General features: G+C 39.8%; 3 protein-coding genes across 3 annotated transcripts; all 3 read right to left on the bottom strand.

Moving 5' to 3' along the window:
- Positions 1–219: 219 nt before the first annotated feature.
- On the bottom strand, positions 220–6,352 carry LOC140581853 (UDP-glucuronosyltransferase 2A1-like). Its single transcript, XM_072705432.1, has 6 exons — positions 5,629–6,352; positions 5,134–5,282; positions 3,056–3,187; positions 1,235–1,322; positions 902–1,121; positions 220–653 (listed from the first exon to the last, which is right to left on the bottom strand). The coding sequence occupies exons 1-6, from the start codon at positions 6,347–6,349 to the stop codon at positions 371–373; spliced, it is 1,593 nt and encodes a 530-aa protein (XP_072561533.1). The 5' UTR covers positions 6,350–6,352; the 3' UTR covers positions 220–370.
- Positions 6,353–9,309: 2,957 nt separating this feature from the next.
- On the bottom strand, positions 9,310–15,283 carry LOC140577624 (UDP-glucuronosyltransferase 2A1-like). The gene is made up of 6 exons (XM_072705421.1): positions 14,555–15,283; positions 14,035–14,183; positions 12,184–12,315; positions 10,446–10,533; positions 10,113–10,332; positions 9,310–9,866 (listed from the first exon to the last, which is right to left on the bottom strand). Exons 1-6 carry the CDS (start codon positions 15,273–15,275, stop codon positions 9,584–9,586), a joined length of 1,593 nt encoding a protein of 530 aa, XP_072561522.1. The 5' UTR covers positions 15,276–15,283; the 3' UTR covers positions 9,310–9,583.
- A 3,508-nt stretch (positions 15,284–18,791) lies between these two features.
- On the bottom strand, positions 18,792–23,970 carry LOC111839406 (UDP-glucuronosyltransferase 2A1-like). The gene is made up of 6 exons (XM_072705422.1): positions 23,200–23,970; positions 22,699–22,847; positions 20,202–20,333; positions 19,823–19,910; positions 19,490–19,709; positions 18,792–19,229 (listed from the first exon to the last, which is right to left on the bottom strand). Exons 1-6 carry the CDS (start codon positions 23,918–23,920, stop codon positions 18,947–18,949), a joined length of 1,593 nt encoding a protein of 530 aa, XP_072561523.1. The 5' UTR covers positions 23,921–23,970; the 3' UTR covers positions 18,792–18,946.
- Positions 23,971–27,991: the final 4,021 nt, after the last annotated feature.

The raw sequence follows: 27,991 nt of genomic DNA, 5'->3' as shown, positions 1-27,991 counted from the left end.
AAAAGACTAAAACTGAGCTTCTGTTTTTCTGGAATTGGAATCGACTGCTGAGCTTCTGTAACAGACTCAGTCTTGTCTTGGTCTCGCACCCCCATTGGACGCGGTCATGACTCAGACTGGATTTGTTAAAGACACGGTTTCAAACTCGGCTAAGGTGGACTAGAACAAACCACTGACCTCAGTCCTAGATAAATAATCATGATTTATTTGGATGTACAATTTGGCTGATTGTATTTTTACATGTAATGCTCAACAATGAGCCACACAATAAAAGGTATTCATATTCTGCCATTTCAAAATAGCACCATTTAAGAGAAGAGGGACATTTAGTCACTTAAGAGATACACAATAAGAAGCAACAGTACAGAAGTCATTCGCTTTTGCTTTTCGTTTTTGATTTCCTGCAGCACTTCCTGAAGCAGAACCTGCAGGTTGTGAGGAAGAGGAGGACCGCTAATACCGCCGTGGTTAGCAGCACGGCCAACACGTCCAGACTGTGGTACTGATACCAGGTCAGGTTGTGTGCCTGCACGCGGAGGTGCTTGGCTCCTTTGTGCCGGATCACAAACTCGATCCAGAACACCGCTTGGTCCAGTGGGGTCATCGGCTGGTCGTGTTGAATCCTTGACAGTCTCATCGCATTCTCCTTATACCTGGTCATCACATAAAAAGATCACACATGCCTTTTTGGTTTAGCTGTGATTAATCAACTTCATTCTGATTCATATAGCTAAAAATAATGTTTACTTGTATTTTGAAAGTCTATGAAAACAATATGGGCTGTATATGTTAAATTGTGATACATTGTATCAGAAATGAAATTGCGCAGCAATAACGGTGATGGATGTTTATTTCAGCTTGTTCTGTTTAAAAAGAATTTTAGTCATTGCGTATTGCTTACGATGGGTCACGGATCACGGTCCTTATGGCATCAACGAGATCTTTGGACTGCATGGAGTTAAAATCGAGGATGACCGCAGCCCCTTTGGCACGCATGTGGATCATGTTGTCCGGTTGGTCAGCAAACAAGGGGATTCCCACCATGGGTACCCCATGGTAGATAGCTTCATACACTCCATTCGTCCCACCATGAGTGATGAAGGCCTTGGTCTTTGGGTGGCCTGGAGACAAAACAGGAGAACTCACCTGGAGTACATTTACATTTGCATTACTCTTTACATTTTATTGCTTTGTTATGTTATATGTTTTTGGACGTCTCCGTTTAACACTGTACCTAACAGATCATTCTGAGGCATCCAGTCATAAATCTTGGTGTTTGGGGCCAAATTCTCTGGATGTTCTTTGCTGTATCTCCAGAGAACCTGCTCAACATGATGGTTATACAAAGGCTTTGTTAAGAGGACAGTACACTGCACTCAGTCACTAACATCATGCAACCTAAACATTCTTGGGATGGACCTCAGTACTCTGCCCCCCTCTGGATACTAGGCTGAAGGTTCAACAGCAGGCAGGAATATCAGCAGTTTAAAATTCTGCATCCACCTGGCTTTGCAAAGTATCTTTCAAACACTTGAAAAAATATTTTTGTCATAGAACTATAATATGCATAATTATTCTGTGTTCTACTGCTCCATTCTCCATCAAATCTTAACAATTAATGTTTTAATATTGTCCTGCAGTGAAAGAAATTTTAACAAATGTGGTGTTTATGTACTTAGGCATCCTGAAGTCTATTTTTGTTTTAATTTCATTTTTCACAAGTTGGAATTAAATTATACACTATAAAGACAAAAGTACTGTGATTCACCTCTTAATTGTTGAATTCAGATGTTTCAGTCAGACCCATTGCCACAGGTGTATAAAATCAAGAATTTAGCCACGTGGTCAGGTTTACAAAAATTTGTGAAAGACAGGGTCATTCTGAAGAGCTCAGTCAATTCAACAGGATGCCACCTTTGCAATAAGTCAGTTTGTGAAATTTCTTCCCTGTTATGTATTCCATGATTAACTGCAAGTGGTATCTAGCATTTAGGAACAACAGAGTCTCAGTCACAGAGTGGCAAACCATGTGATGTAACAGAGTGGCAGACCATGTGATGTAACAGAGTGGCAGACCATGTGATGTAACAGAGTGGGGTCACGAACGGCTGAGGCACATAGTGCATAAAAGTTGTCAACGCTCTATTGACTCAATAACTGCAGTGTTCCCGACTTCCTCTGGAATTAACCCCAGTTCAAAAACTGTTCCAGGAACTTCATATAATGGGCTTCCATAGCTGTAAGATTGCATGTAAGATTCACATCACAAGGCATAATGCCAAGCATGTTCTTTGGAGTGATGAATCAAACTTCTCCGTCTGGCAGTCTGATGGACGAGTCTGGGTTTGGCAGATGCCAGGAGAACGTTCCCTGCCTGACTGCATTGTGCCAGCTGTAAAGTTTGGTGGAGGAGGGATAATAGTATGCGGTTGTTTTTCAGAGGTTGGGCTAGGCCTCTTAGTTCCAGTGAGGGGAACTCTTAATGCTTCAGCATACCAAGACATTCTGGACAATTCTATGCTTTCAACTTTGTGGGAACAGTTTGGAAAAGGTAATTTTCCAGCATGATTGTGTCCCAGTGCACAAAGCAATGTCCATAAAGACATGGTTGGCTCAGTTCGGTGTGGAAGAACTTGTGACTGGACTGCACAGAGCCTTGACCTCAACCCCATTGAACACCTTTGGGATGAACTAGAATGGAGACTGTGAGCCAGGCCTTCACATCCAACATCTGTGCCTGTCCTTACAAATGCTCTTTTGGATGAATGAGCAAACATTCCCACAGACACACTCCAAAATCAGTGGAAAGCCTTCCCAGAAGAGTGGCAGCTGCTGTAGCTGCAAGGGGGGAACCAACTCCATATTGATGCCTATGGATTTAGAATGGGATGTCATAAGAGTTCCTGTAGGTGTAATGGCCAGGTGTCCTAATACTTTTTTCCATGTAGTGTACTTGTGCTTTTACCTGCAAGAATTACTTGTACATATACTTTTCATCAGTTTGTAAGGAAACAGCAGCAACTTAATCTTATGGGCGCAAAACTGGATGACTGACCTTCTGCGGTAACTGTCCTAGAGCTGTAGCAATCACTTCTCCTTTCTCTTTGGTGAGGTTTTTGACCATTGACCCAAGAGTGAACACAACAATACCATCATCCCCAGAACTCTGCACAAACGCCTCCATATCCTGGAAGAACAGTAGAGCTTAAATTAGTTGGTTACAAAGATGCTATTTATCCTGTCAGTGTTTTTCATGGGAATTTTGTGTGGAAATGTTTGATGTCTTAGACCTGAAATGTAATGTTTATTAATCTGAACTCTATCTGATATTTTTTCAAACTCTATATAATAAATTCTCTTATCCCTGGATTCCACTGCCATCTGTTGGAATTAATGGACGAAATATGATACTAGCAACAACAAAGGGGTGATAAGGATGACAGTGACCTGTAAAAATCATTCATTTTAAATATTAATTTTAAATATGCTGTATTCAGTTCTAAATATACATTTTGAAGTATGAACTACCCTTTACTGCGAGAAATGTGAGATTCCACGATCACGAAGAGAGCTAACATGTGAGTGAGGCTGGCTGCGTTATGCATCCGAGCCAAGATGCAGTATTTTTTTTAACCAAAAATACCTTTTAATATATAACATATAGTTTACACTATATACACGGTACCAGTCAAACGTTTTTGCACACTGCAGGCTTTTTACTACTCTTCAATTTATTTCAAAAAATGCATTTTTCATTCTTGTTAATTATTGGAAAGTTGAGTGAACAATTACAAACGAAAATATAAATCAAATAAAACAAGTTTCCATTATAACATAGAAAGAGTATGTAACAGTGCACGTCTGACATCCTATTCATTGTGAGCACATAGTCAAATTCCAGGATGTCCTTTAACTTTAAATGCACTAGTGAACTGTTTCATCCTATGAAACAGAGCAGTACTTAATGTTAAGGTACTGAAATGGTGAACATACTGTAAATTTATTTTTTAGCAAAGAATACTGAGTGTATCTTAGTAAATGTTAAGTGATCATGCAAATGTTGACTTTTTTACTGGTATACACACACGCACACACACACATGACATATATTTAAAATACAGTGGTACCTCGGTTCCCGAACTTAATCCGTTCCGGACTCCGGATCGAATCCTAAAAAGTTCGAGTTCTGATCGAATTTTTCCCATATTAAATAATGGAAAACCAATTAATTGGTTCCCAGTCCCCCAAAATTACACCTAAATATGTTTTTTTTTTTTTAGGATTTAAACACAAAATGAACAGGATAAAACAAGAAGAGCATTTTTTTCTTAATGGCTTCCAAATCGATAAAGATCTTATCCCAACATTACCCCTGTCCTTCCCCGATCGTCCGCTCCTTCCATGTGCCACGCCCCCTCGTTAACCTCGTGTGGGATCCCCATGTGATCAGCTGTTTCTGGTTGTTGTCATTAAGTCCGCGTTTCAGTTTGTTTCCCCAGTCCGGTCATTGGGTGCGTTCGACTTGCTTACAGCGTTGGCTTAAAGAAATGCATTCTGATCCTGACGCAATGCATTACGGACCTCTCACCCGGCTGCACAAACTGGAACCGCCTCCGTGACGACACAACTTTGCCCTTATTGGCTGAAGAGTTTAGTTATACGCATGACGTTTGTATCCCAGCCAGTTCCGATGCGTAATCTGCTATTTCTCCCGAATATCACGTAAAGCAGTGAGAATGGTTAATTTGCCTGGTAAAATAAAGTTTAAATAAATGATATAAATGCTCTAATAGTACACGTAAGTTAGTGGTTTATTTATTCTTAGTTACTGTAATGTTGTGCTGCTTTATTTGGTTAATCGTCCAGTCTGTGAAGAAGGCATTCAAGTAAGAATTGCATTGTCCTATGACTCATTTCCTGGCGCGTACAATTTATATTAGGTCAGGGTTCCCGGTTCGACTTCTGATATTCAGATCGAGTTCTAGGTCAAAATGGTTTGTTCGACTTTCAAGAAATTCGAGTTCTAGTGAGTTCGAGAACCGAGGTACCACTGTAACTGAAACCATGAATGCCAAATACACGAATTTGGGGAACAGACTGTAGTGTGTGAAGGGGAAATCGGTTTGTTCTTACCTTAGGGAGTGGCTTAGCAGGCTTACAGTGAAGTCCTCCAACAAACTTAAAGTTGGGAAGAAAAGGTCGTGGATACTCGAAATCCCAGTATGTGCGAATCAGCCAGATATCAGCCGTCCCCATTGTTTCACAAAGGGTGGTGGGTTTCCCTTTTGGAAAAAAACAATCAAGTCAAACTACACTGTCAATAATATTTCATGAAGATTATGCAGTATTGTTTCAACACTTTCTATGTGTCTGGTGTTCTAATAGCACTATAGATATGAAGAAGCATTTTCTCGCAAAATAATAGCAATTAAAGCAGCATAACTGATAAATAACATCCTTCATACAATAAAAAAAACAGCAAGTACCAGTGCTCCCTGTTTTTGGAACAATCAACAAACTCGTGTTATGGTGTAAAACACAGGTGAAGTGGATCAGAATTCTGTCATATTCAAGGCTGCGATAGCCTTAAAATAATTCAATTCAGTGCCCCAAATAGTATCTGCTTACCTAAAATTTCACTGTAGAACTTGTCAAAGTCTCTCCATAGCATCGTAGCAAGCAGATCCTGAGACCAGTAAAAGAGTAAGTTCATCATTCTATCAATAAATCCCATCTGGTCAGTATACTTGCTCATCGCACCCGGTACAAACGATGGGGGTGCTGGCAGTTGCCCACAGAGCCTTTCCATGACGTTGGCAGAGGAGAAGCGTAACGTGTACACCAGAGGGATGCCCAGTTTTGCAGCTACCAGCTCTCCGCATGGATAGACTGGGTCAACTAGTATGACTTGGAATCCATCCTTTCTCAAACTCTCCATTAAATGCTCTGACTCCAGTAGTCCCTTAAATATCTCAAGGAACAGCCCCATTTCTTTCCTTAGTATTAGGTAGAATTTAGCAAATATCTCCAAGAGGTTCATGTGGTCTATTTCATACATTGAAAAGTTAACAAACTCTTCTAAATAACCATTCATTAGTTCCACAGAAACTGAGGTATTGAATATTTTGTAGCTCCAGGGTGAATCTTCAGTTGGGTCTACAGAAGGGGAAGCATTATGAGCCACCACTGTGACATCATGCCCTCTCTCTACTAGTCTTCCCAGCACCGGTTTCAGGTTAATCCAGTGACTGTATTCGGTATACCACACCAGTATTTTGCTACAATCTGTACTCTGTAGAATACAAATCTGGAGAAAGAAATAAGCAAGTCCGTAATACATGAACTTCATGATGACAAATGAGAATGTCTGACTTGAATCAACACTGTGTCATATTTGTATGAGGATGAATGTAATCATTAACTAAAAGGTTGAAACTTTTCAAGTGCTCTGCCACATGTCCTTGACATATGATTGATAAGCGAATAGTTTCACCGACCTGCAGGAATCATGGGAAGCGGCGCATTTTATCTGACAAATAAAGTGTCAAATTAAGCCGTATAAGTTAGCCATCTGCACACCCCTCTGCAATCCAACAAACTCCGACTCGAACCTGCTAGTGTATCTCTGCCATTCCATGAGATTCTTGCGGTTTGATAATGAAAAAGAAGTTTCTTTATTTATCATTGTCCCCAATCTGGATGCACTGAAGTTAATCTTAATGTCTTGTTCCAATTCTATATCTGAACAGCAGCAACTAGCTTAATTAAAGAATGATATGGGAAACATACCCTTTGGATTGATCAGTGTTTGCCATGTTCTCTGCTGATAGCCTGCTTGCATTGCAGTCTTGCAGCATGTGCAATGAAGGCTGTCCTGCCATTACTCCCACAGAAAGAGTGCAAATAAACGTATTATGGTGAGCGTGTGAGCCATTTTAATAAAGGAAATGGCTGTAGTGTGCTAACACCACTTGTGTTTCTGATTAGCAATATGCTATTGCTGTAGTGTGGAGAGTCCTGATTATAATAGGTATCCTACAGTGTTACATAATAGGGTTGTAATGGTACACAAAATTCACTATTTGGTACAAACGTTGTTTTGGGATCATAGTTTGGTGCAATATGTTTATTATTATTAAAAATACAAACACAATTCAGAACAGCTGAAAATCAAAGGCAATGGGTCTGTTGATATGTCTGAATGAAAAAACCTAAGACTTATACACTCACCTAAAGGATTATTAGGAACACCTGTTCAATTTCTCATTAATGCAATTATCTAATCAACCAATCACATGGCAGTTGCTTCAATGCATTTAGGGGTGTAGTCCTGGTCAAGACAATCTCCTGAACTCCAAACTGAATGTCAGAATGGGAAAGAAAGGTGATTTAAGCAATTTTGAGCGTGGCATGGTTGTTGGTGCCAGACGGGCCGGTCTGAGTATTTCACAATCTGCTCAGTTACTGGGATTTTCACACACAACCATTTCTAGGGTTTACAAAGAATGGTGTGCAAAGGGAAAAACATCCAGTATGCGGCAGTCCTGTGGGCGAAAATGCCTTGTTGATGCTAGAGGTCAGAGGAGAATGGGCCGACTGATTCAAGCTGATAGAAGAGCAACTTTGACTGAAATAACCACTCGTTGCAACCGAGGTATGCAGCAAAGCATTTGTGAAGCCACAACACGCACAACCTTGAGGCGGATGTGCTACAACAGCAGAAGACCCCACCGGGTACCACTCATCTCCACTACAAATAGGAAAAAGAGGCTACAATTTGCACGAGCTCACCAAAATTGGACAGTTGAAGACTGGAAAAATGTTGCCTGGTCTGATGAGTCTCGATTTCTGTTGAGACATTCAAATGGTAGAGTCAGAATTTGGCGTAAACAGAATGAGAACATGAATCCATCATGCCTTGTTACCACTGTGCAGGCTGGTGGTGGTGGTGTAATGGTGTGGTTTATGACCACCATGTACCCATCCTCTGATGGCTACTTCCAGCAGGATAATGCACCATGTCACAAAGCTCGAATCATTTCAAATTGGTTTCTTGAACATGACAATGAGTTCACTGTACTAAAATGACCCCCACAGTCACCAGATCTCAACCCAATAGAGCATCTTTGGGATGTGGTGGAACGGGAGCTTCGTGCCCTGGATGTGCATCCCACAAATCTCCATCAACTGCAAGATGCTATCCTATCAATATGGGCCAACATTTCTAAAGAATGCTTTCAGCACCTTGTTGAATCAATGCCACGTAGAATTAAGGCAGTTCTGAAGGCAAAAGGGGGTCAAACACCATATTAGTATGGTGTTCCTAATAATCCTTTAGGTGAGTGTATATTTGCACGTTGTAAAAATAAAATACAGAAAATAAATTTAAAAATCAAAAGTGTAACATCATGTCACGGTCGTCGGTGGGCGAACAGGCAAGCAGGGAAAAGGAGCCAGGAAGTCGGGTCAACGGGGTTTATTAGGGGTAGAGTCAACAACACGGGGTAGAACGACGGCAAACATCAATGACAAGTCTGGGGAAGTCTGGGGAAGACTGACTCAGACAAGGACTAAATACACAAGACTAGCTGGTATTAACAAGAGACAGGTGAGAGCAATCAGGTAGAAACACGGAGTAATGAGGGGGGCACACATGAGGATCGGACGGAGCTGGACGTGACACATCATAACAAACATAATAAACGTGTTGAACATCTAGTTCATTAATGTAATCATTCTTTTCATTATGCATACCTAACCGAAAACCATGTACCGAATAGTACACGACGAATACGTGTAATGTTACAGCCCTATTACATAGTTGTGTGTGCACTTTACCTTTAAGCACATTATATAAATGTTTAATTTAAAAAATCATTAAATTAAAAATAATTCTTTAAAGTAGCTTTGTATTGTTTTATACATATTTGCTTTCAAAACCGATTTTAAAGTCTGTTCAGCAGGATGCAATCCAGTTACATTGAAATTAAAAATTAATACAAGATGCAGTGGAGGTGTGTTTCTGTTATCTCTGTGTTTGATAAATGGTTTATTTCTATTTTGAAAATATATATTTTTCATTTTTAAAGAAAAATTAAATTTATTTTAAATATTATTTTAAATAACAATTTAAAATAAATAGGTAATAGAGATTTGTTTAGTTTTCAATTTACCATTTCAGTCAGTTTTTGAATTCAGATTCATAGACTAAAACTGAGCTTGTGTTTTTCTGGGCTTGGAATCAACTGCCAAGCTCCAGTAAGAGACTCGGTCTTGTCTTGGTCTCGCACCCCCATTGGACTCAGTCATGACTCAGACTGAATTTGGTAAAGACATCTGTTTCGACTCAGACTCAACTAAGGTGGACGAGAACAAACCAGTGACCTCAGGTCTATAAATAATCGTGGTTTATTTGGATGTACAATTTGCAGTCATGGCTGATTGCATTTTTACATCTAATGCTCAACAATGAGCCACACAAATAAAAGGTATTCATATTCTGCCATTTCAAAATAGTACCATTTAGAGAAGAGGGACATTTTGTCACTTATGTGATACACAGTAAGAAGCAAGAGTACAGAAGTCATTCGCTTTTGCTTTTCGTTTTTGATTTCCTGCAGCACTTCCTGAAGCAGAACCTGCAGGTTTTGAGGAAGAGGAGGACCGCTAATACCGCCGTGGTTAGCAGCACGGCCAACACGTCCAGACTGTGGTACTGATACCAGGTCAGGTTGTGTGCCTGCACGCGGAGGTGCTTGGCTCCTTTGTGCCGGATCACAAACTCGATCCAGAACACCGCTTGGTCCAGTGGGGTCATCGGCTGGTCGTGTTGAATCCTTGACAGTCTCATCGCATTCTCCTTATACCTGGTCATCACATAAAAAGATCACACAAGCCTTTTTGGTTTAGCTGTGATTAATCAACTTCATTCTGATTCATATAGCTAAAAATAATGTTTACTTGTATTTTGAAAGTCTTGAAACAATATGGGCTGTATATGTTAAATTGTGATACATTGTATCAGAAATGAAATTGCACAGCAAAAACGGTGATGGATGTTTATTTCAGGTTGTCATGTTTACAAAGAATTTTAGTCATTGCGTATTGCTTACGATGGGTCACGGATCACGGTCCTTATGGCATCAACGAGATCTTTGGACTGCATGGAGTTAAAATCGAGGATGACAGCAGCCCCTTTGGCACGCATGTGGATCATGTTGTCCGGTTGGTCAGCAAACAAGGGGATTCCCACCATGGGTACCCCATGGTAGATAGCTTCATACACTCCATTCGTCCCACCATGAGTGATGAAGGCCTTGGTCTTTGGGTGGCCTGGAGACAAAACAGGAGAACTCACCTGGAGTACATTTACATTTGCATTACTCTTTACATTTTATTGCTTTGTTATGTTATATGTTTTTGGACGTCTCCGTTTAACACTGTACCTAACAGATCATTCTGAGGCATCCAGTCATAAATCTTGGTGTTTGGGGCCAAATTCTCTGGATGTTCTTTGCTGTATCTCCAGAGAACCTGCTCGATATGAGGGTTATACAAAGGCTTTGGTAAGAGGACAGTACACTACACTCAGTCACTAACATCATGCAACCTAAACATTCTTGAGATGGACCTCAGTACTCTGCCCCCCTCTGGATACTAGGCTGAAGGTTCAACAGCAGGCAGGAATATCAGCAGTTTAAAATTCTGCATCCACCTGGCTTTGCAAAGTATCTTTCAAACACTTGAAAAAATATTTTTGTCATAGAACTATAATATGCATAATTATTCTGTGTTCTACTGCTCCATTCTCCATCAAATCTTAACAATTAATGTTTTAATATTGTCCTGCAGTGAAAGAAATTTTAACAAATGTGGTGTTTATGTACTTAGGCATCCTGAAGTCTATTTTTGTTTTAATTTCATTTTTCACAAGTTGGAATTAAATTATACACTATAAAGACAAAAGTACTGTGATACACCTCTTAATTGTTGAATTCAGATGTTTCAGTCAGACCCATTGCCACAGGTGTATAAAATCAAGAATTTAGCCACGTGGTCAGGTTTACAAAAATTTGTGAAAGACAGGGTCATTCTGAAGACCACAGTCAATTCAACAATGGTAGGATGCCACCTTTGCAATGTCATTTTGTGAAATTTCTTCCCTGTTATGTATTCCATGATTAACTGCAAGTGGTATCTAGCATTTAGGAACCACAGAGTCTCAGTCACAGAGTGGCAGACCATGTGATGTAACAGAGTGGCAGACCATGTGATGTAACAGAGTGGGGTCACGAAGGGCCGACTTCCTCTGGAATTAACCCCAGTTCAAAAACTGTTCCAGGAGCTTCATATAATGGGCTTCCATAGCTGTAAGATTGCATGTAAGATTCACATCACAAGGCATAATGCCAAGCATGTTCTTTGGAGTGATGAATCAAACTTCTCCGTCTGGCAGTCTGATGGACGAGTCTGGGTTTGGCAGATGCCAGGAGAACGTTCCCTGCCTGACTGCATTGTGCCAGCTGTAAAGTTTGGTGGAGGAGGGATAATAGTATGTGGTTGTTTTTCAGAGGTTGGGCTAGGCCTCTTAGTTCCAGTGAGGGGAACTCTTAATGCTTCAGCATACCAAGACATTCTGGACAATTCTATGCTTTCAACTTTGTGGGAACAGTTTGGAAAAGGAAATTTTCCAGCATGATTGTGTCCCAGTGCACAAAGTAATGTCCATAAAGACATGGTTGGCTCAGTTCAGTGTGGAAGAACTTGACTGGCCTGCACAGAGCCCTGACCTCAACCCCATTGAACACCTTTGGGATGAACTAGAATGGAGACTGTGAGCCAGGCCTTCACATCCAACATCTGTGCCTGTCCTTACAAATGCTCTTTTGGATGAATGAGCAAACATTCCCACAGACACACTCCAAAATCAGTGGAAAGCCTTCCCAGAAGAGTGGCAGCTGCTGTAGCTGCAAGGGGGGAACCAACTCCATATTGATGCCTATGGATTTAGAATGGGATGTCATAAGAGTTCCTGTAGGTGTAATGGCCAGGTGTCCTAATACTTTTTTCCATGTAGTGTACTTGTGCTTTTACCTGTAAGAATTACTTGTACATATACTTTTCATCAGTTTGTAAGGAAACAGCAGCAACTTAATCTTATGGGCGCAAAACTGGATGACTGACCTTCTGCGGTAACTGTCCTAGAGCTGTAGCAATCACTTCTCCTTTCTCTTTGGTGAAGTTTTTGACCATTGACCCAAGTGAGAACACAACAATACCATCATCCCCAGAGCTCTGCACAAACGCCTCCATATCCTGGAAGAACAGTAGAACTTTAATTAGTTGGTTACAAAGAAGCTATTTATCCTGTCAGTGTGTTTCATGGGAATTTTGTGTGAACATGATTGATGTCTGAGACCTGAAATGCAATGTTTATGAATCTGAACTCTATCTGATTTTTTTTTTTCAAACTCTATATAATACATTTTCTTAACCCTGGATTCCAAATAAGTATAATGGATGAAAATTTACACGTAAAAATGTACACTTGTGCAGAACCAAAATTGTAACTACAGCAACAAATGGAAGCAAAACAGGAAATTCCAACATAGGGTAGCTGAGAGCAAAAACAGAGTCTGCAGCTGTAAATCTTCTGAGCAATTCTACAACTGTGAAGCAAAAGATGATTTTCTAAATATTTTATAATAAAATTAATATTAATTGTTTGTTGCTAGCCACCCCATTTGGAAATATTTTCAGCAGCATTGATTAATGGCTGCTCTCCCCGTGTTCGCGTGGGTTTTCGCCGGGGGCTCCGGTTTCCTCCCACGGACCAAAGGCGTGCAGGAGAGGTTGATTGGTGAGTCTAAATTGGCCCTGTAGTTGTGTGAATGAGTGTGTGAGTGTTTGCGCCCTGCGGTGTGTTGGCAGCTGCCCAGGGTTGGTTCCAGCCTGTGCCCATTGTTCCAGGGATAGGCTCCGGTCCCCCCCGTGACCCCAGTTCGGATTAAGCTGTTTCAGAAGATGGATGGATGGATGGATGGATGATAAATGGCTTTGCTCAGACCCCAACTTAACAGTGTATATATATCGTGGAAGAGGTGGGTGATGGAATACACAGAGGCATGATGTGGAAGAAGATAATCCTCTTTAATGTCTTTCAAAAGAGAATCGCCTAAATATGCATATATTTAACATATATTTTTATTACAGTCAGTAACATTGGCGTCCGCTGCCTAAAGTAGCATGAACACAGGCTTCCGCGTGCACTACAGTCTGCAGCCCGAAAACGCACAGGGAAAACTGAAGTATGAACTACCCTTTACTGCGAGAAATGTGAGATTCCACGATCACGAAGAGAGCTAACATGTGAGTGAGGCTGGCTGCGTTACGCATCCAAGCCAAGATGCAGTATTTTTTTTTTACCAAAAATACCTTTTAATATATAACATATAGTTTACACTATATACACAGTACCAGTCAAACGTTTTTGCACACTGCAGGCTTTTTACTACTCTTCAATTTATTTCACAAACTACATTTTTCATTCTTGTTAATTATTGGAAAGTTGAGTGAACAACTACAAACGAAAATATAAATCAAATAAAACAAGTTTCCATTATAACATAGAAAGAGTATGTAACAGTGCACGTCTGACATCCTATTCATTGTGAGTACATAGTCAAATTCTAGGATGTCCTTTAACTTTAAATGCACTAGTGAACTGTTTCATCCTATGAAACAGAGCAGTATTTAATGTTAAGGTACTGAAATGGTGAACATGCTGTAAATTTAATTGTTAGCAAAGAATACTGAGTGTATCTTTTCTTACGTGTTAAGTGAGTAACATGCAAATGTAGACTTTTTTTACTGGTAGTGTGTGTGTGTTTGTGCGTGTGTATACACACACACAAACACACAAACACACACACCCATGACATATATATATAAAATAACTGAAACCATGAATGCCAAATACACGAATTTGGGGAACAGACTGTATTGCGTATGAAGGGGAAATCGGTTTGTTCTTACCTTAGGGAGCGGCTTAGCAGGCTTACAGTGAAGTCCTCCAACAAACTTAAAGTTGGGAAGAAAAGGTCGTGGATACTCGAAATCCCAGTATGTGCGAATCAGCCAGATATCAGCCGTCCCCATTGTTTCACAAAGGGTGGTGGGTTTCCCTTTTGGAAAAAAAACAATCAAGTCAAACTACACTATCAATGATATTTCATGATGAAGTATTATGCAGTATTGTTTCAACACTTTCTATGTGTCTGGTGTTCTAATAGCACTATAGATATGAAGAAGCATGTTCTCGCAAAATAATACTAATTAAAGCAGCATAACTGATAAATAACATCCTTTATACAATTAAAAAACAAATAACAAAGCTCCCTGTTTTTGGAACAATCAACAAAGTCATGTTAGAGTGTAAAACACATCAGTTTTGTTCCCAATACCTAAAGGTGGGGATGATCACGATCCTGTCATATTCAAGGCTGCGATAGCCTTAAAATAATTCAATTCAGTGCCCCAAATAGTATCTGCTCACCTAAAACTTCACTGTAGAACTTGTCAAGGTCTCTCCATAGCATCGTAGCAAGCAGATCCTGAGACCAGTAGAAGAGTAAGTTCATCATTCTATCTATAAATCCCATCTGGTCAGAATACTTGCTCATCGCACCCGGTACAAACGATGGGGGTGCTGGCAGTTGCCCACAGAGCCTTTCCATGACGTTGGCAATGGAGAAGCGTAACGTGTACACCAGAGGGATGCCCAGTTTTGCAGCTACCAGCTCTCCGCATGGATAGATTGGGTCAACTAGTATGACTTGGAATCCATCCTTTCTCAAACTCTCCATTAAATGCTCTGACTCCAGTAGTCCCTTAAATATCTCAAGGGAGAGCCTCATATCTCTACTTAGTATTAGGTAGAATTTAGCAAATATCTCAAAAAGATTCATGTGGTCTATTTCATACATTGAAAAGTTAACAAACTCTTCTAAATAACTGTTCATTAGTTCCACAGAAACTGAGGTATTGAATATTTTGTAGCTCCAGGGTGAATCTTCAGTTGGGTCCATAGAAAGGGTAGCATTAGGAGCCACCACTGTGACATCATGCCCTCTCTCTACTAGTCTTCCCAGCACCGGTTTCAGGTTAATCCAGTGACTGTATTCGGTATACCACACCAGTATTTTGCTACAATCTGTACTCTGTAGAATACAAATCTGGAGAAAGAAATAAGCAAGTCCGTAATACATGAACTTCATGTTGACAAATGAGAATGTCTGACTTGAATCAACACTGTGTCATATTTGTATGAAGATGAATGTAATCATTAACTAAAAGGTTGAAACTTTTTAAGTGCTCTGCCACATGTCCTTGACATATGATTGATAAGCGAATAGTTTCACCGACCTGCAGGAATCATGGGAAGCGCCGCATTTTATCTGACAAATAAAGTGTGTCAAATTAAGCTGTATAAGTTAGCCATCTGCACACCCCTCTGCAATCCAACAAACTCCGTCTCAAACCTGCAAGTGGATTCTTGCCATTTGATAATGAAACAGAACTTTCTTTATTCATTAGTGCCCCAATCTGGATGCACTGAAATTAATCTTTTAAGTCTTTATATTAATGTCTTGTTCCAATTCTATATCTGAACAGCAGTAACAAGCTTAATTAAAGAATAATACGGGAAACATATCCTTACGAATATAAGAACATAAGAAATTAATAAACGAGAGGAGGCCATTCGGCCGATCAAGCTCGTTTGGGGAGAACTTAACTAATAGCTCAGAGTTGTTAAAATCTTATCTAGCTCTGATTTAAAGGAACCCAGGGTTTTAGCTTCCGCTACACTAGCAGGAAGACTATTCCATACTCTAACTACACGCTGTGTAAAGAAGTGCTTCCTCAAATTCATTTTAAAATGTTCTCCCACAAATTTCCACTTATGGCCACAAGTTCTAGTATTTAAACTAATATTGAAATAGCTATTTGCCAGAACAGCATCCAGACCTGTTAGAATCTTAAATACCTGGATCATGTCCCCCCTTAGTCTCCTTTGCTCAAGGCTAAACAGATTGAGCTCAGCTAACCTCTCGTCATAAGACGTTCCTCTAAGACCAGGAATCATTCTTGTAGCCCTACTTTTCACCCTTTCCAAGGCAGCAATGTCCTTCTTAAGGTATGGTAACCAAACCTGCACACAATATTCTAGGTGGGGTCTTACCAAGGAATTATATAATCGTAGCATCACCTCCCTTGACTTAAACTCCACACACCTAGAGATGTAACCCAACATCCTTTTGGTCTTTTTATTGCTTCCCCACACTGGCCATGTGGGACATGGAAGCATCAACATACACACCGCGGTCTTTCTCATAATCAGCTACCTTTATTTTGGTGGAACCTATAAAATATCTGTACTTTATATTTCTGCTCCCTGCATAGATTACCTTACATCAGGGGTCTCCAACTCCGGTCCTGGAGAGCTACCGTCCAGTAGGTTTTCTATCCTACCTGGCTTCTGATGAGCCACACCTGTTCTCAGGTAAATACCAGGGCCAGGTGTGGCTCATCAGAAGCAAAGTAGGATAGAAAACCTACTGGATAGTAGCTCTCCAGGACCGGAGTTGGAGACCCCTGCCTTACATTAATCTATGTTAAATTTCATCTGCCAGGTATCAGCCCAGTTGCTAATTAAACCAAGATCCTGTTGTAGACACTGTGCTGCTAGATCAGTATCTGCTACACCACCCACCTTGGTGTCGTCTGCAAATTTAACCAGTTCACTGTATGCATTGGTGTCAATATCATTAATGTAAATTAGGAACAATAGTGGTCCTAAAATTGAACCCTGCGGTACCTCACTATGAACACAGGCCCACTGTGACATTGTGCCTCTAATAACTACCCGCTGCTTCCTGTTTGTTAACCAGCTTTTGATCCAAGCTGCTACAGTTCCTAAAATCCCTGCAGCTTTGAGCTTAAACAAGAGCCGTTTGTGGGGGACAACATCAAAGGCCTTCTGGAAGTCTAAGTAGATCACATCGTAAGCCTTTTTGGATTGATCAGTGTTTACTATGTTCCCTGCTGATAGCCTGCTTGCATTGAGCAAATAAACATATTGTGATGAGCGCGTGGGTCATTTTAATAAAGGAGATGGCTGTAGCGTACGGCCGCTAACACCACTTGTATTTCTGAAAAGCAATATGTCAATGCTGTAGTGTGGAAAGTCCTTTTCATAATAGGTATCCTACAGTGAGCATAATAGGGGTGTAATGGTACACAAAATTCACTATTTGGTAAAAACCTTGTTCCGGGGTCACAATTTGGTGCAATTTCAGTACAACTGGGAAAACATAATTTGTTTATTATTATTAGAACTACAAACACAATTCAGAACAGCTGAAAATCAAAGGCAATGGGTCTGTTGGTGTGGTGTCTGAATGAAAAAACCTAAGACTTATGTGAACATTGCAAAAATAAATATAAAAAATAAATTTAAAAAGCAAAAGTGCAATCCTTATGTCAGACAGTGTGTGGCTCAGTGGGCTAAGCCTGTGTGCTTGTACTGTAATACCAAGGTTGCTGATTCAAACCCAGCCTCTGCACATCCGAGGCTCCTTGAAAAAGGCCCTTAACCCCCAGCTCCCTGGGTGCTGCTATGGGTAGCTGCCCTTTGTGGACAACTTACTCTATGAAGATCAAGTTGAGGGAGGTGTAAAGACAATTTCCCCGCAGGGATCAATAAAGTATCTATTATTATAATGAGCATGTTGAACATCTAGTTCATAAATGTATTCATTTGTTTCATCGTGCATACCTAAACGAAAATGATGTATCCAATAGTACACAACGAATACGTGTACCATCCTATTAGATATTTGTGTGCACTTTATCTTTAAGCACATTACATAAATGTTACATTTAAAAATCATTAAATTAACAAGAATCCTTTAGAAGAGCTTTGTATTGATTTATGCATGTTTGCTACCAGAGCCAATTTTAAAGTCTGTTCAGCAGGATGCAATCCTGTTACATTGAAATTAAAAATTAATACAAGATGCAGTGGAGGTGTGTTTCTGTTATCTCTATGTTTGATAAATGGTTTATTTCTTTGTTGAAAATAATAATTTTTAATTTTTAAATAAATGAAAATGAAATGTATTTTAAATATTATTTTAAAATAACCATTTAAAATAAATGGTTAATATGGATTTGTTCAGTTTTCAGTTCATGCTTCCAGTCTGGGGAGGTGTGGTGGTGAACACTGCTGCCTTACAGCAAGGAGGTCCTGGGTTTGATCCCGGGTCCTTTCTGTGTGGAGTTCATGTGGGTTTTTGCTGGGGGCTCTGTTTTCTTCCCACAGTCCAAAAGCATGCAGATTAAGTTGATTGGTGTGTATTGGCCCAGTAGTTGTGTGCCCTACAGTGAGTTGGTGACTGCCCAAGGTTGGTTCCTGACTGTGCCCATTGATCTCAGAATAGGCTCCTGTGACCCCTAGTTGGGATTCAGCAGTTTCCAAAAATGGATGGATGAATTTCCTGTCAGTTGTTGAATTGTGATTCCAAGACTAAAACTGAACATTTTTCTGGAATCGTAATCGACTGCTGAGCTTCGGTAACAGACTCAGTCTTGTCTTGGTCTCGCACCCACATCGGACGCGGTAATGACTCAGACTGGATTTGTTAAAGACACGGTTTCAAACTCGGCTAAGGTGGACTAGAACAAACCACTGACCTCAGTCCTAGATAAATAATCATGATTTATTTGGATGTACAATTTGGCTGATTGTATTTTTACATGTAATGCTCAACAATGAGCCACACAATAAAAGGTATTCATATTCTGCCATTTCAAAATAGCACCATTTAAGAGAAGAGGGACATTTAGTCACTTATGAGATACACAATAAGAAGCAACAGTACAGAAGTCATTCGCTTTTGCTTTTCGTTTTTGATTTCCTGCAGCACTTCCTGAAGCAGAACCTGCAGGTTTTGAGGAAGAGGAGGACCGCCAGTACCGCCGTGGTTAGCAGCACGGCCAACACGTCCAGACTGTGGTACTGATACCAGGTCAGGTTGTGAGCCTGCACGCGGAGGTGCTTGGCTCCTTTGTGCCGGATCACAAACTCGATCCAGAACACCGCTTGGTCCAGTGGGGTCATCGGCTGGTCGTGTTGAATCCTTGACAGTCTCATCGCATTCTCCTTATACCTGGTCATCACATAAAAAGATCACACATGTCTTTTTGGTTTAGCTGTGATTAATCAACTTCATTCTGTGTTTCATTCTGATTGATATAGCTAAAAATAATGTTTACTTGTATTTTGAAAGTCTATGAAAACAATATGGGCTGTGTATGTTAAATTGTGATACATTGTATCAGAAATGAAATTGCGCAGCAATAACGGTGATGGATGTTTGTTTCAGCTTGTCATGTTTACAAAGAATTTTAGTCATTGCGTATTGCTTACGATGGGTCACGGATCACGGTCCTTATGGCATCAACGAGATCTTTGGACTGCATGGAGTTAAAATCGAGGATGACCGCAGCCCCTTTGGCACGCATGTGGATCATGTTGTCCGGTTGGTCAGCAAACAAGGGGATTCCCACCATGGGTACCCCATGGTAGATAGCTTCATACACTCCATTCGTCCCACCATGAGTGATGAAGGCCTTGGTCTTTGGGTGGCCTGGAGACAAAACAGGAGAACTCACCTGGAGTACATTTACATTTGCATTACTCTTTACATTTTATTGCTTTGTTATGTTATATGTTTTTGGACGTCTCCGTTTAACACTGTACCTAACAGATCATTCTGAGGCATCCAGTCATAAATCTTGGTGTTTGGGGCCAAATTCTCTGGATGTTCTTTGCTGTATCTCCAGAGAACCTGCTCAATATGATGGTTATACAAAGGCTTTGGTAAGAGGACAGTACACTACACTCAGTCACTAACATCATGCAACCTAAACATTCTTGGGATGGACCTCAGTACTCTGCCCTTCTGTATCTATCAGTACTTTACAGTTAATGTTTTAATATCTGTTCTGCTGTACTTGTGCTTTTACCTGAAAGACTTGCTGTATCAGGCAGAAATATTATCAGCCTAAAAATATTTCAGCAGTTTATACAAGGAACAAGCAGCGACTTAGTCATATGGGTGCAAAACTGGATGACTGACCTTCTGCGGTAACTGTCCTAGAGCTGTAGCAATCACTTCTCCTTTCTCTTTGGTGAGGTTTTTGACCATTGACCCAAGTGAGAACACAATGATACCATCGTCCCCAGAACTCTGCACAAACGCCTCCATATCCTGAATGATAAATTGAACATTTACTTGTTGGTTACAAAGAAGCTGTTTATCCAGACTGTGTTTCATGTGCATTTTGTGTGAACATATTATTTTTCATAGGCCTTTATATGCATTAATTACACAGTACAGTCAAACTTCGTTACAACGTACCTCGGGGGACATTAAGAATTTGTACGTTATAACCATAGTACGTTGTAACCAAGTCCCTCAAAATGAATGATAGAACACAAAATGTATATAAAAAAAACCCTCAAGTTGACACTATGACATACAGCTTGTGTAGTTTGAAGAATATAGTTCCTATTCTGAATAGGAACTATATTCTTCAAACTAGGTTAATATCAGTTACTCATAGACAGCCGACATAACGCAAAATCCACTGCCGGCTTATCGTTCAAATCGCCTTACTGTAACCTAATCTCAAACCGAAATTATGCACCTGTATGATTCAATTGGCTGAAATAAATTTCGATACATGTGTTAGACACCTGTCTTTTGTTAATTTCTTTCACTATATGTCACACAATTACCCCAATAACCACGATAATTCTGAATTATTTCCACCTTATCGGTCAGCGAAATCTGTTTCCTTTTAGCAGGCATCTTGCTTGATATGCGGCAGCATGACACCATGCAAAACCATGAAAAAACGGGGGCTGCATGCAAGGAGTCCGGCCGGCGTGAAATGCTTCGTGAGGATAGGTTCATACAGTTAGGCGTTGCTAAGCGATGTAGAAGGCTGGCAACAGCCGATTCTGAATTGTGCGCGCGCTCGGAAGATGAGGCTGTACGTTGTAACAAAGGTCAGTTTGCCTATTTTCCTCTGAAAATCATACGTTATATCGAAGTTTACGCTGTAAAGGTGTATGTTCTAAGCGATACCGGCAAACGGAATAATGCATTACGCGAATTCGGGACATTGAAATTTGAATGTTGTATTGGTGTAAACGTTATAAACGGGGTACGTTGTACCGAGGTTCGACTGTAGCATAATTATTAGCCAAAAATGTAATAACTATGCACAGTTATCTTTTTTATAAAAATAGTTTATTGCATTATTGGTAAGCTATTACACTATTGAGTTTTATTACATTAAGAATGGATTAAGAACTACGTTATTGGCAGTTATTACATTACTGGCTGCTACAGGCCTGAAATGTAATGTTTATTAATCTGTATGTGCTTTTTCCAAAATATGATTATAAGATTTTCTTAACCCTGGATTCCCTCTCCGGTCTGTTAGAAGGGACCAAATAAAGTACTAGCAACTACAGAACAATGATAAGGGTGATAGAGATTTTCAGAAATCATTTTCAATATTTTGTTTCAAATATGCTTTATTCATTCCTCCATATACTTTCTTGCAAGAAAAGTTGAGTAGAATGTCTACTATGGGCTGATATTTGTGCCACTAGAAACTGAATATGAATTTTGTATATTTGAATCTGCAGTTATCCGCATTACAAAAATGAATCTGAATTTAATAGTTTGAATTTGAATTCCAGTAACTCGAAATAGCATTTATCCTACCTCGAAAAATTCAGTTTGCGAATTCAATTTCAATCTAGTGTGACACACATCCGGGTCCTCTTCACACACGCCTCCTCTTTACCCCGACCTGCAGAACTGTCGTAAACGTGGAAATGAGTTGCGTTGTGAATCTGCAGTCGATTACTTTTTCTCAAGGACCCGGATGTGTGTCACGCTAGATTGAAATTGAATTTGCGAACTGAATTTTTCGAGGTAGGATAAATGCTATCTCGAGTTATGTATATCACACTAGATTGAAATTGAATTCGCGAACTGAATTTTTCGAGGTAGGATAAATGCTATTTCGAGTTACTGGAATTCAGATTCAAACTGTTACATTCAGATTCAGTTTTGTAATGTGGATAACTGCAGATTCAAATATACAAAATTCATATTCAGTTTCTAGTGGCACAAATATCAGCCCATAGTCGTCCATGCATTTGCTAAAAGTTTAATTTGTACATGCATTTTGTATTTATAACTGTTTTGTATTTTCTATCTATAAGTTAAAAAATGGCTTTGTTGTCAAAACATCCTTAATTTGCGTTTCCTTATATGTTATTTACAACACCGTCTTCCATAACCTCTTAATCCTTATTAATTTTATATTGTCTGCTGCTTTTGTTACTGAGTTATTGAGTCAGAGCTTATTAGTACTCTTTCAGCATCTCTGCTTCCAGTGTTTGTTATTGTAAATTCAAGTCATATGGACAAATATAGAAGTCAATGTAAAAATCACTTCTTGTAGTGATTAAGGATTATAGCCATGATAAGGAAATACAGTGGCTGTAGGTAGGAAATACTGTGTATGAAGGGGAAATCGGTTTGTTCTTACCTTAGGGAGCGGCTTAGCAGGCTTACAGTGAAGTCCTCCAACAAACTTAAAGTTGGGAAGAAAAGGTCGTGGATATTCGAAATCCCAGTATGTGCGAATCAGCCAGATATCAGCCATCCCTATTGTTTCACAAAGGGTGGTGGGTTTCCCTTTTGGAAAAAAACAATCAAGTCAAACTACACTATCAATGATATTTCATGATGAAGTATTATGCAGTATTGTTTCAACACTTTCTATGTGTCTCGTGTTCTAATAGCACTATAGGTATGAAGTAGTATGTTCTTGTAAAATAATAGTAATTACATCAGCATAACTGATAAATAACATCCTTTATACAATTGAAAACAAACAGCAAATACTAGAGCTCCCTGTTTTTGGAAAAATCAGCAAACTCATGTTATGGTGTAAAACACAGGTGAAGTGAATCACAATCCTGTCATATACAGGGCTGTGATAGCCTTAAAATAATTCAATTCAGTGCCCCAAATAGTATCTGCTTACCTAAAACTTCACTGTAGAACTTGTCAAGGTCTCTCCATAGCATCGTAGCAAACAGATCTTGAGACCAATAGAAGAGTAAGTTCATCATTCTATCAATAAATCCCATCTGGTCAGTATACTTGCTCATCGCTCCCGGTACAAATGATGGGGGTGCTGGCAGTTGCCCACAGAGCCTTTCCATGACATTGGCAACAGAGAAGCGTAACGTGTACACCAGAGGGATGCCCAGTTTTGCAGCTACCAGCTCTCCGCATGGATAGATTGGGTCAACTAGTATGACTTGGAATCCATCCTTTTTCAAACTCTCCATGAAATGTTCTGACTCCAGTAGCTCATTACAAGTCTGAAACATTACCTTCAAGTTTTTGTTTGCCATTTGGTAGAATTTACTGAATATCTCCAAGAGGTTCAAGTGGTCCATTTCATACATTGAAAAGCTAATGAACTCTTCTAGACAACTCTTCATTAGTTCCACAGAAACTGAGGTATTGAATATTTTGTAGCTCCAGGGTGAATCTTCAGTTGGGTCCATAGAAAGGGTAGCATTAGGAGTCACCACTGTGACATCATGCCCTCTCTCTACTAGTCTTCCCAGCACCGGTTTCAGGTTAATCCAGTGACTGTTTTCGGCATACCACACCAAAATTTTGCTACAGTCTGTACACTGTAGTATATAACTTTGTAGAAACAAATAAGCAAGTCCGTAATACATGAACTTCATGTTGACAAATACGAAAGTCTGACTAGAACCGACTTTCTCATACAATACTGAATTAATGTAATCATTAACTAAAAGGTTGAAACTTCTAAGTGCCCCATCACATGTCCTTGACATGTGACTGATAAGGAAGTAGTGTCACAGATCTGCAGGAATCATGGGAGGTGGCGCATTTTATCTGACAGAATCAAGTGTGTCAAAGTAAGCTGTATAAATTAAACATCTGCACACTCTTCTTTGAAAATCTGATGTGAACTTGCAAGTTCATCTCTGCCATTTCAGCAACAACAAACAATGTACCCTTTCAAACATGTAATGCTTTCTATCTTTGGAGCTATTGACTTCCTATGCAACTATGGACTGCATTTTGGAGTACTAACCCAAATTGCAACAATGCAGGTTTTTTGTAGTCTGAACTATACAGTAGAGTTAAATTGTAGCCATATTGCAGTTATAGAGTTCAGTAAACAACCATGGGCATATTTACTTAATTACACGGTAAAATAAAAAATTCTGTCGGTTAATAAAATCAGATTAATGTGCTTCTACTCTGCTTACCGAGATGGTGAATTGAAACAGTTAATTTTTGTTAATTTTTTTGTTCATTTTCAATTGACTGCTTCAGAATCAAAATCATTTTGCATTTCGCTGAATTAAATTTAGGCTCCAGGTATTCCCACAACTCTGACCAGGATAAGCAGTTAGAAGATGGATGGATGGATGTATTACATTTTACAAATACCTACTAAAAGTGGAGCAGTAAATAAGTACATAAAGGGTAAAAATATAGCCAATACAAAAATATGCTTTGCGTCTTTAAACTGTCTCAGTTCATAAAAATATGCAAGATTAGCTGAGTTAATGTTTAAACTCTACTGTGAAGTGAACAAATATGGGCAGAAAACAAAATCAAGATGAAAAGGCAAACACTGTGTTATAATATGATGTTTAACTGTAACAGTGACAATATCTGGAAAACCCTGCACAGCCTTGGCATTTTACAATTAACAATACAGTTTTGTTCCAACACATGTCAGTATACTGTAGTACTGATTTTCTGATCCTTATGGATCATGGATCAACTGTGGTCCGTTTTACCAATATCTCTTACCAATTCTCTATACTCTACAGTAGGCTATACTCACTACATTGTAGTTAGAGACTTGGTGTGCATCCAAAAGCACAGCCTTTACTAACTAGGTCTGGTTTTTATTTGAAGGATGGTCTGGATGGGGACTTCCGTATTAACAAAGAAGTGGAAGGTACATTGCCTCCCTGGCTGCTCATAGCACCCCCCAGGCTAAATGTTTTCCCACCTCTGGCACGGACCCTGGACATTTTATAAACTGCAAAATCATTCAGACATTTACATTACTTAGTACCACCAGAACATAGAAACCTTGGATTATAGGGCCGATGTTTCACTAGGGACTTCTATGTAAATAGTTACATAATATTTAGTCTTACATCGGTAACACTTTACTGGATGGTGCACAAATAATATAGTATTATGCTATTACTTATACATTAATTAACCACAAACTAAGTCTTTGTGACATATTAATCTCATGTTAATTCATCATTAATGAATCATCATTAATGATGCATGTTCTATCCCAAGCAGTAACTATATTTGTTACTATTGCTGTTAATTTTATAAATCTTTCTGAACTACTGAAGGAACAATTAATGAATAACACAAGTGAAATACAGATCTCATGTTTGTTCATCATTACTGAATCGTGACACATCTGAAGTAGTGACTATATTTGTTCATGATTTGTACTTCAGTAGTAACTAAGCTGTTACTAAGTATTTGTGCCCCATCAAGTAAAGTGTTACCGTTACATTTAGATGGAATCCTAATATTAGGTGATTGTAACATATATTTATCTGGGCACAGACATCAGTGAAGAATTATTAAAGGTGTTAGTTTATCATTGTCTCTGTTGGATTCCTCCAGCATGTAACTGGGTCAACACACATACAAAATCATACATCACACTTGTGGACTTTAGACTTCTGGACTTGGTGCCCAAAATACAATCATCTCTCTCGTCCCCTGACACTATTAATGTCACCATTACCATAGTAACGGTATCTATATTGCATACAATAAAAAGACTAATGATTGATTAAGAGTAGAATTAAGTGATTAGTGGTCATTGTTGACACACCACAGCACACAACAATGAACTGCATCCTCTGCATTTGACCCATATGTGACATTGCGACATAGCAGGGAGCAGTACCTTGCTTAGGGAACCTCAGTGGTGCCAAGTGTGCTTCCCTAACCATCAAGCCACCACTGCCCACAGCAGTAACAGACAGAGGACCTTTAGTTTCAGTCTCATCTGTGTAGGACCACACATGCACATATGACATGAGAGGTACTCGCTGGCCATATGCACAAAAGGGGGGTTAGTGACCCCACAAACACAAACACACTTTAATACACACACACACACATACACACAGATAACAAGGGAGGCCAGCATTTAAACTTTTATGGCAAAAAGATTTAGGGACTTACAGACAGCAGAGTGGACCTCAAGGATAGGGGTCCCTCGACTTGGTACACAACCCCCTCCCCAGACATCCTGCCTTACATACCACTCACCCAATAGGCCAACACCCTAAAGAAAGTTTCTTCTAAGTCGGCTTTTGTATACCCTGTATATTTCATTGCTTATGATTGCTAGTCTCAATATATAAGTTATGTTTGTATGTGTCCTTAGACAATCTTAGTGTTTTGTGTGCCACCCTTATAACCATGTTCACGAAGTATCACCTATTTTACCGCTTTATACTTGAACACTTATATAAATTTGAATAAATAAATAGGTATTAGCTACTGTACCACTGCATATATGTTCTCATGGTTATACCAGAAGAATCCTGAAAATTAAATTGTGTAACCAGGTATCTCAATGTGGCCTATCTTTCAGATTCTTCTTTCTTTGTTTAACAAACTCCCCCCCCCCCCCCCCCCTTCTCTTCCACATTCCTCTGTGGGCCTTATCTGATCTTTGTAGCCCGTTAGCAAGCTCTTTGTGTTCTACCATGCTGCATTAAAAGAACTGAATTAAGGTGTACATTATCCATTCTGGAGAGCAGATCAATTAGGATAAGCCACATCAACCAAAATATGTTGTTCCCAGATGTGCAATTTAAATTGGTATTACCCCAAACTAACGGCCACGCCTATCTAAGGGTAAGATGTGCTGTTTCAATGTGAATATGTGATGTAATGTCTGTACAAAGTGTAACATCTGTTGAGGTGCTGATGTGAGTCAGTAACATACATGATATAAGCAATTGTTAATTAATTAATACAGATGGTATGAGGTGTGAACCACTAGGCTGGTATGGCATCTTTGGTATCAAACTGATGGAAAATCACTCCTGATTCCAAATCTGGTCAGTGGTTACCATGAAAGTGTATGGATCAAAAGTTACACCAGCTTAATGAAAGTCATCAGTAAAGGGGAATCGGTCTGGTCATAAATCCCAAAAGGACTGATACGGACCCCCTCCGAAAGCCCGCCAAATGGATGGTCAATCATTGGTTCAGGAGTCGAATTCCTGGTCATCCCTATTCATGAACTTTAGACCATAAAACCTGGCACCTCAGAACAAAGCCAGGGAAGGAGCAGAGAGAACATCAGCCCGAAGAGAGAGGCGGAGAACATCAGACCAGGAGAAGTGAAGCCCGCAAGAAGCCCTCCTGAAGCCTGCTGGTGAAGGCCTGCTACCCAACAGAGAACTGCAACCAAGACAAAGCCTTTCACCTTAAAGCTTCACAAGGAGAGAGAATCCAAGGGGCTCCACTCCAACAACTGCTCCAAACGCCACGCCTTCCTGAGTGCCATCATCCCGTCAGCTCATCAGCCTCTGCAACCTACTGCCAAGACCCCCCCCCCCCCCCACACACACACACACACACACACACTCTGCAACCAAGTAAACCAACTTCCTTTCATTCTAACAACCTAAGTTGTTCTGTTAACCTGACATATGACTTTAGGGTTGTATTTCCACAAACTGTGCTTGCTTTGCAGAACAGTATTTCCC

The sequence above is a fragment of the Paramormyrops kingsleyae genome, chromosome 2 (genome assembly GCF_048594095.1).
Source record: "Paramormyrops kingsleyae isolate MSU_618 chromosome 2, PKINGS_0.4, whole genome shotgun sequence".
Lineage (NCBI taxonomy): Eukaryota > Metazoa > Chordata > Actinopteri > Osteoglossiformes > Mormyridae > Paramormyrops > Paramormyrops kingsleyae.
This window is presented reverse-complemented; position numbering and strand designations above follow the sequence as displayed.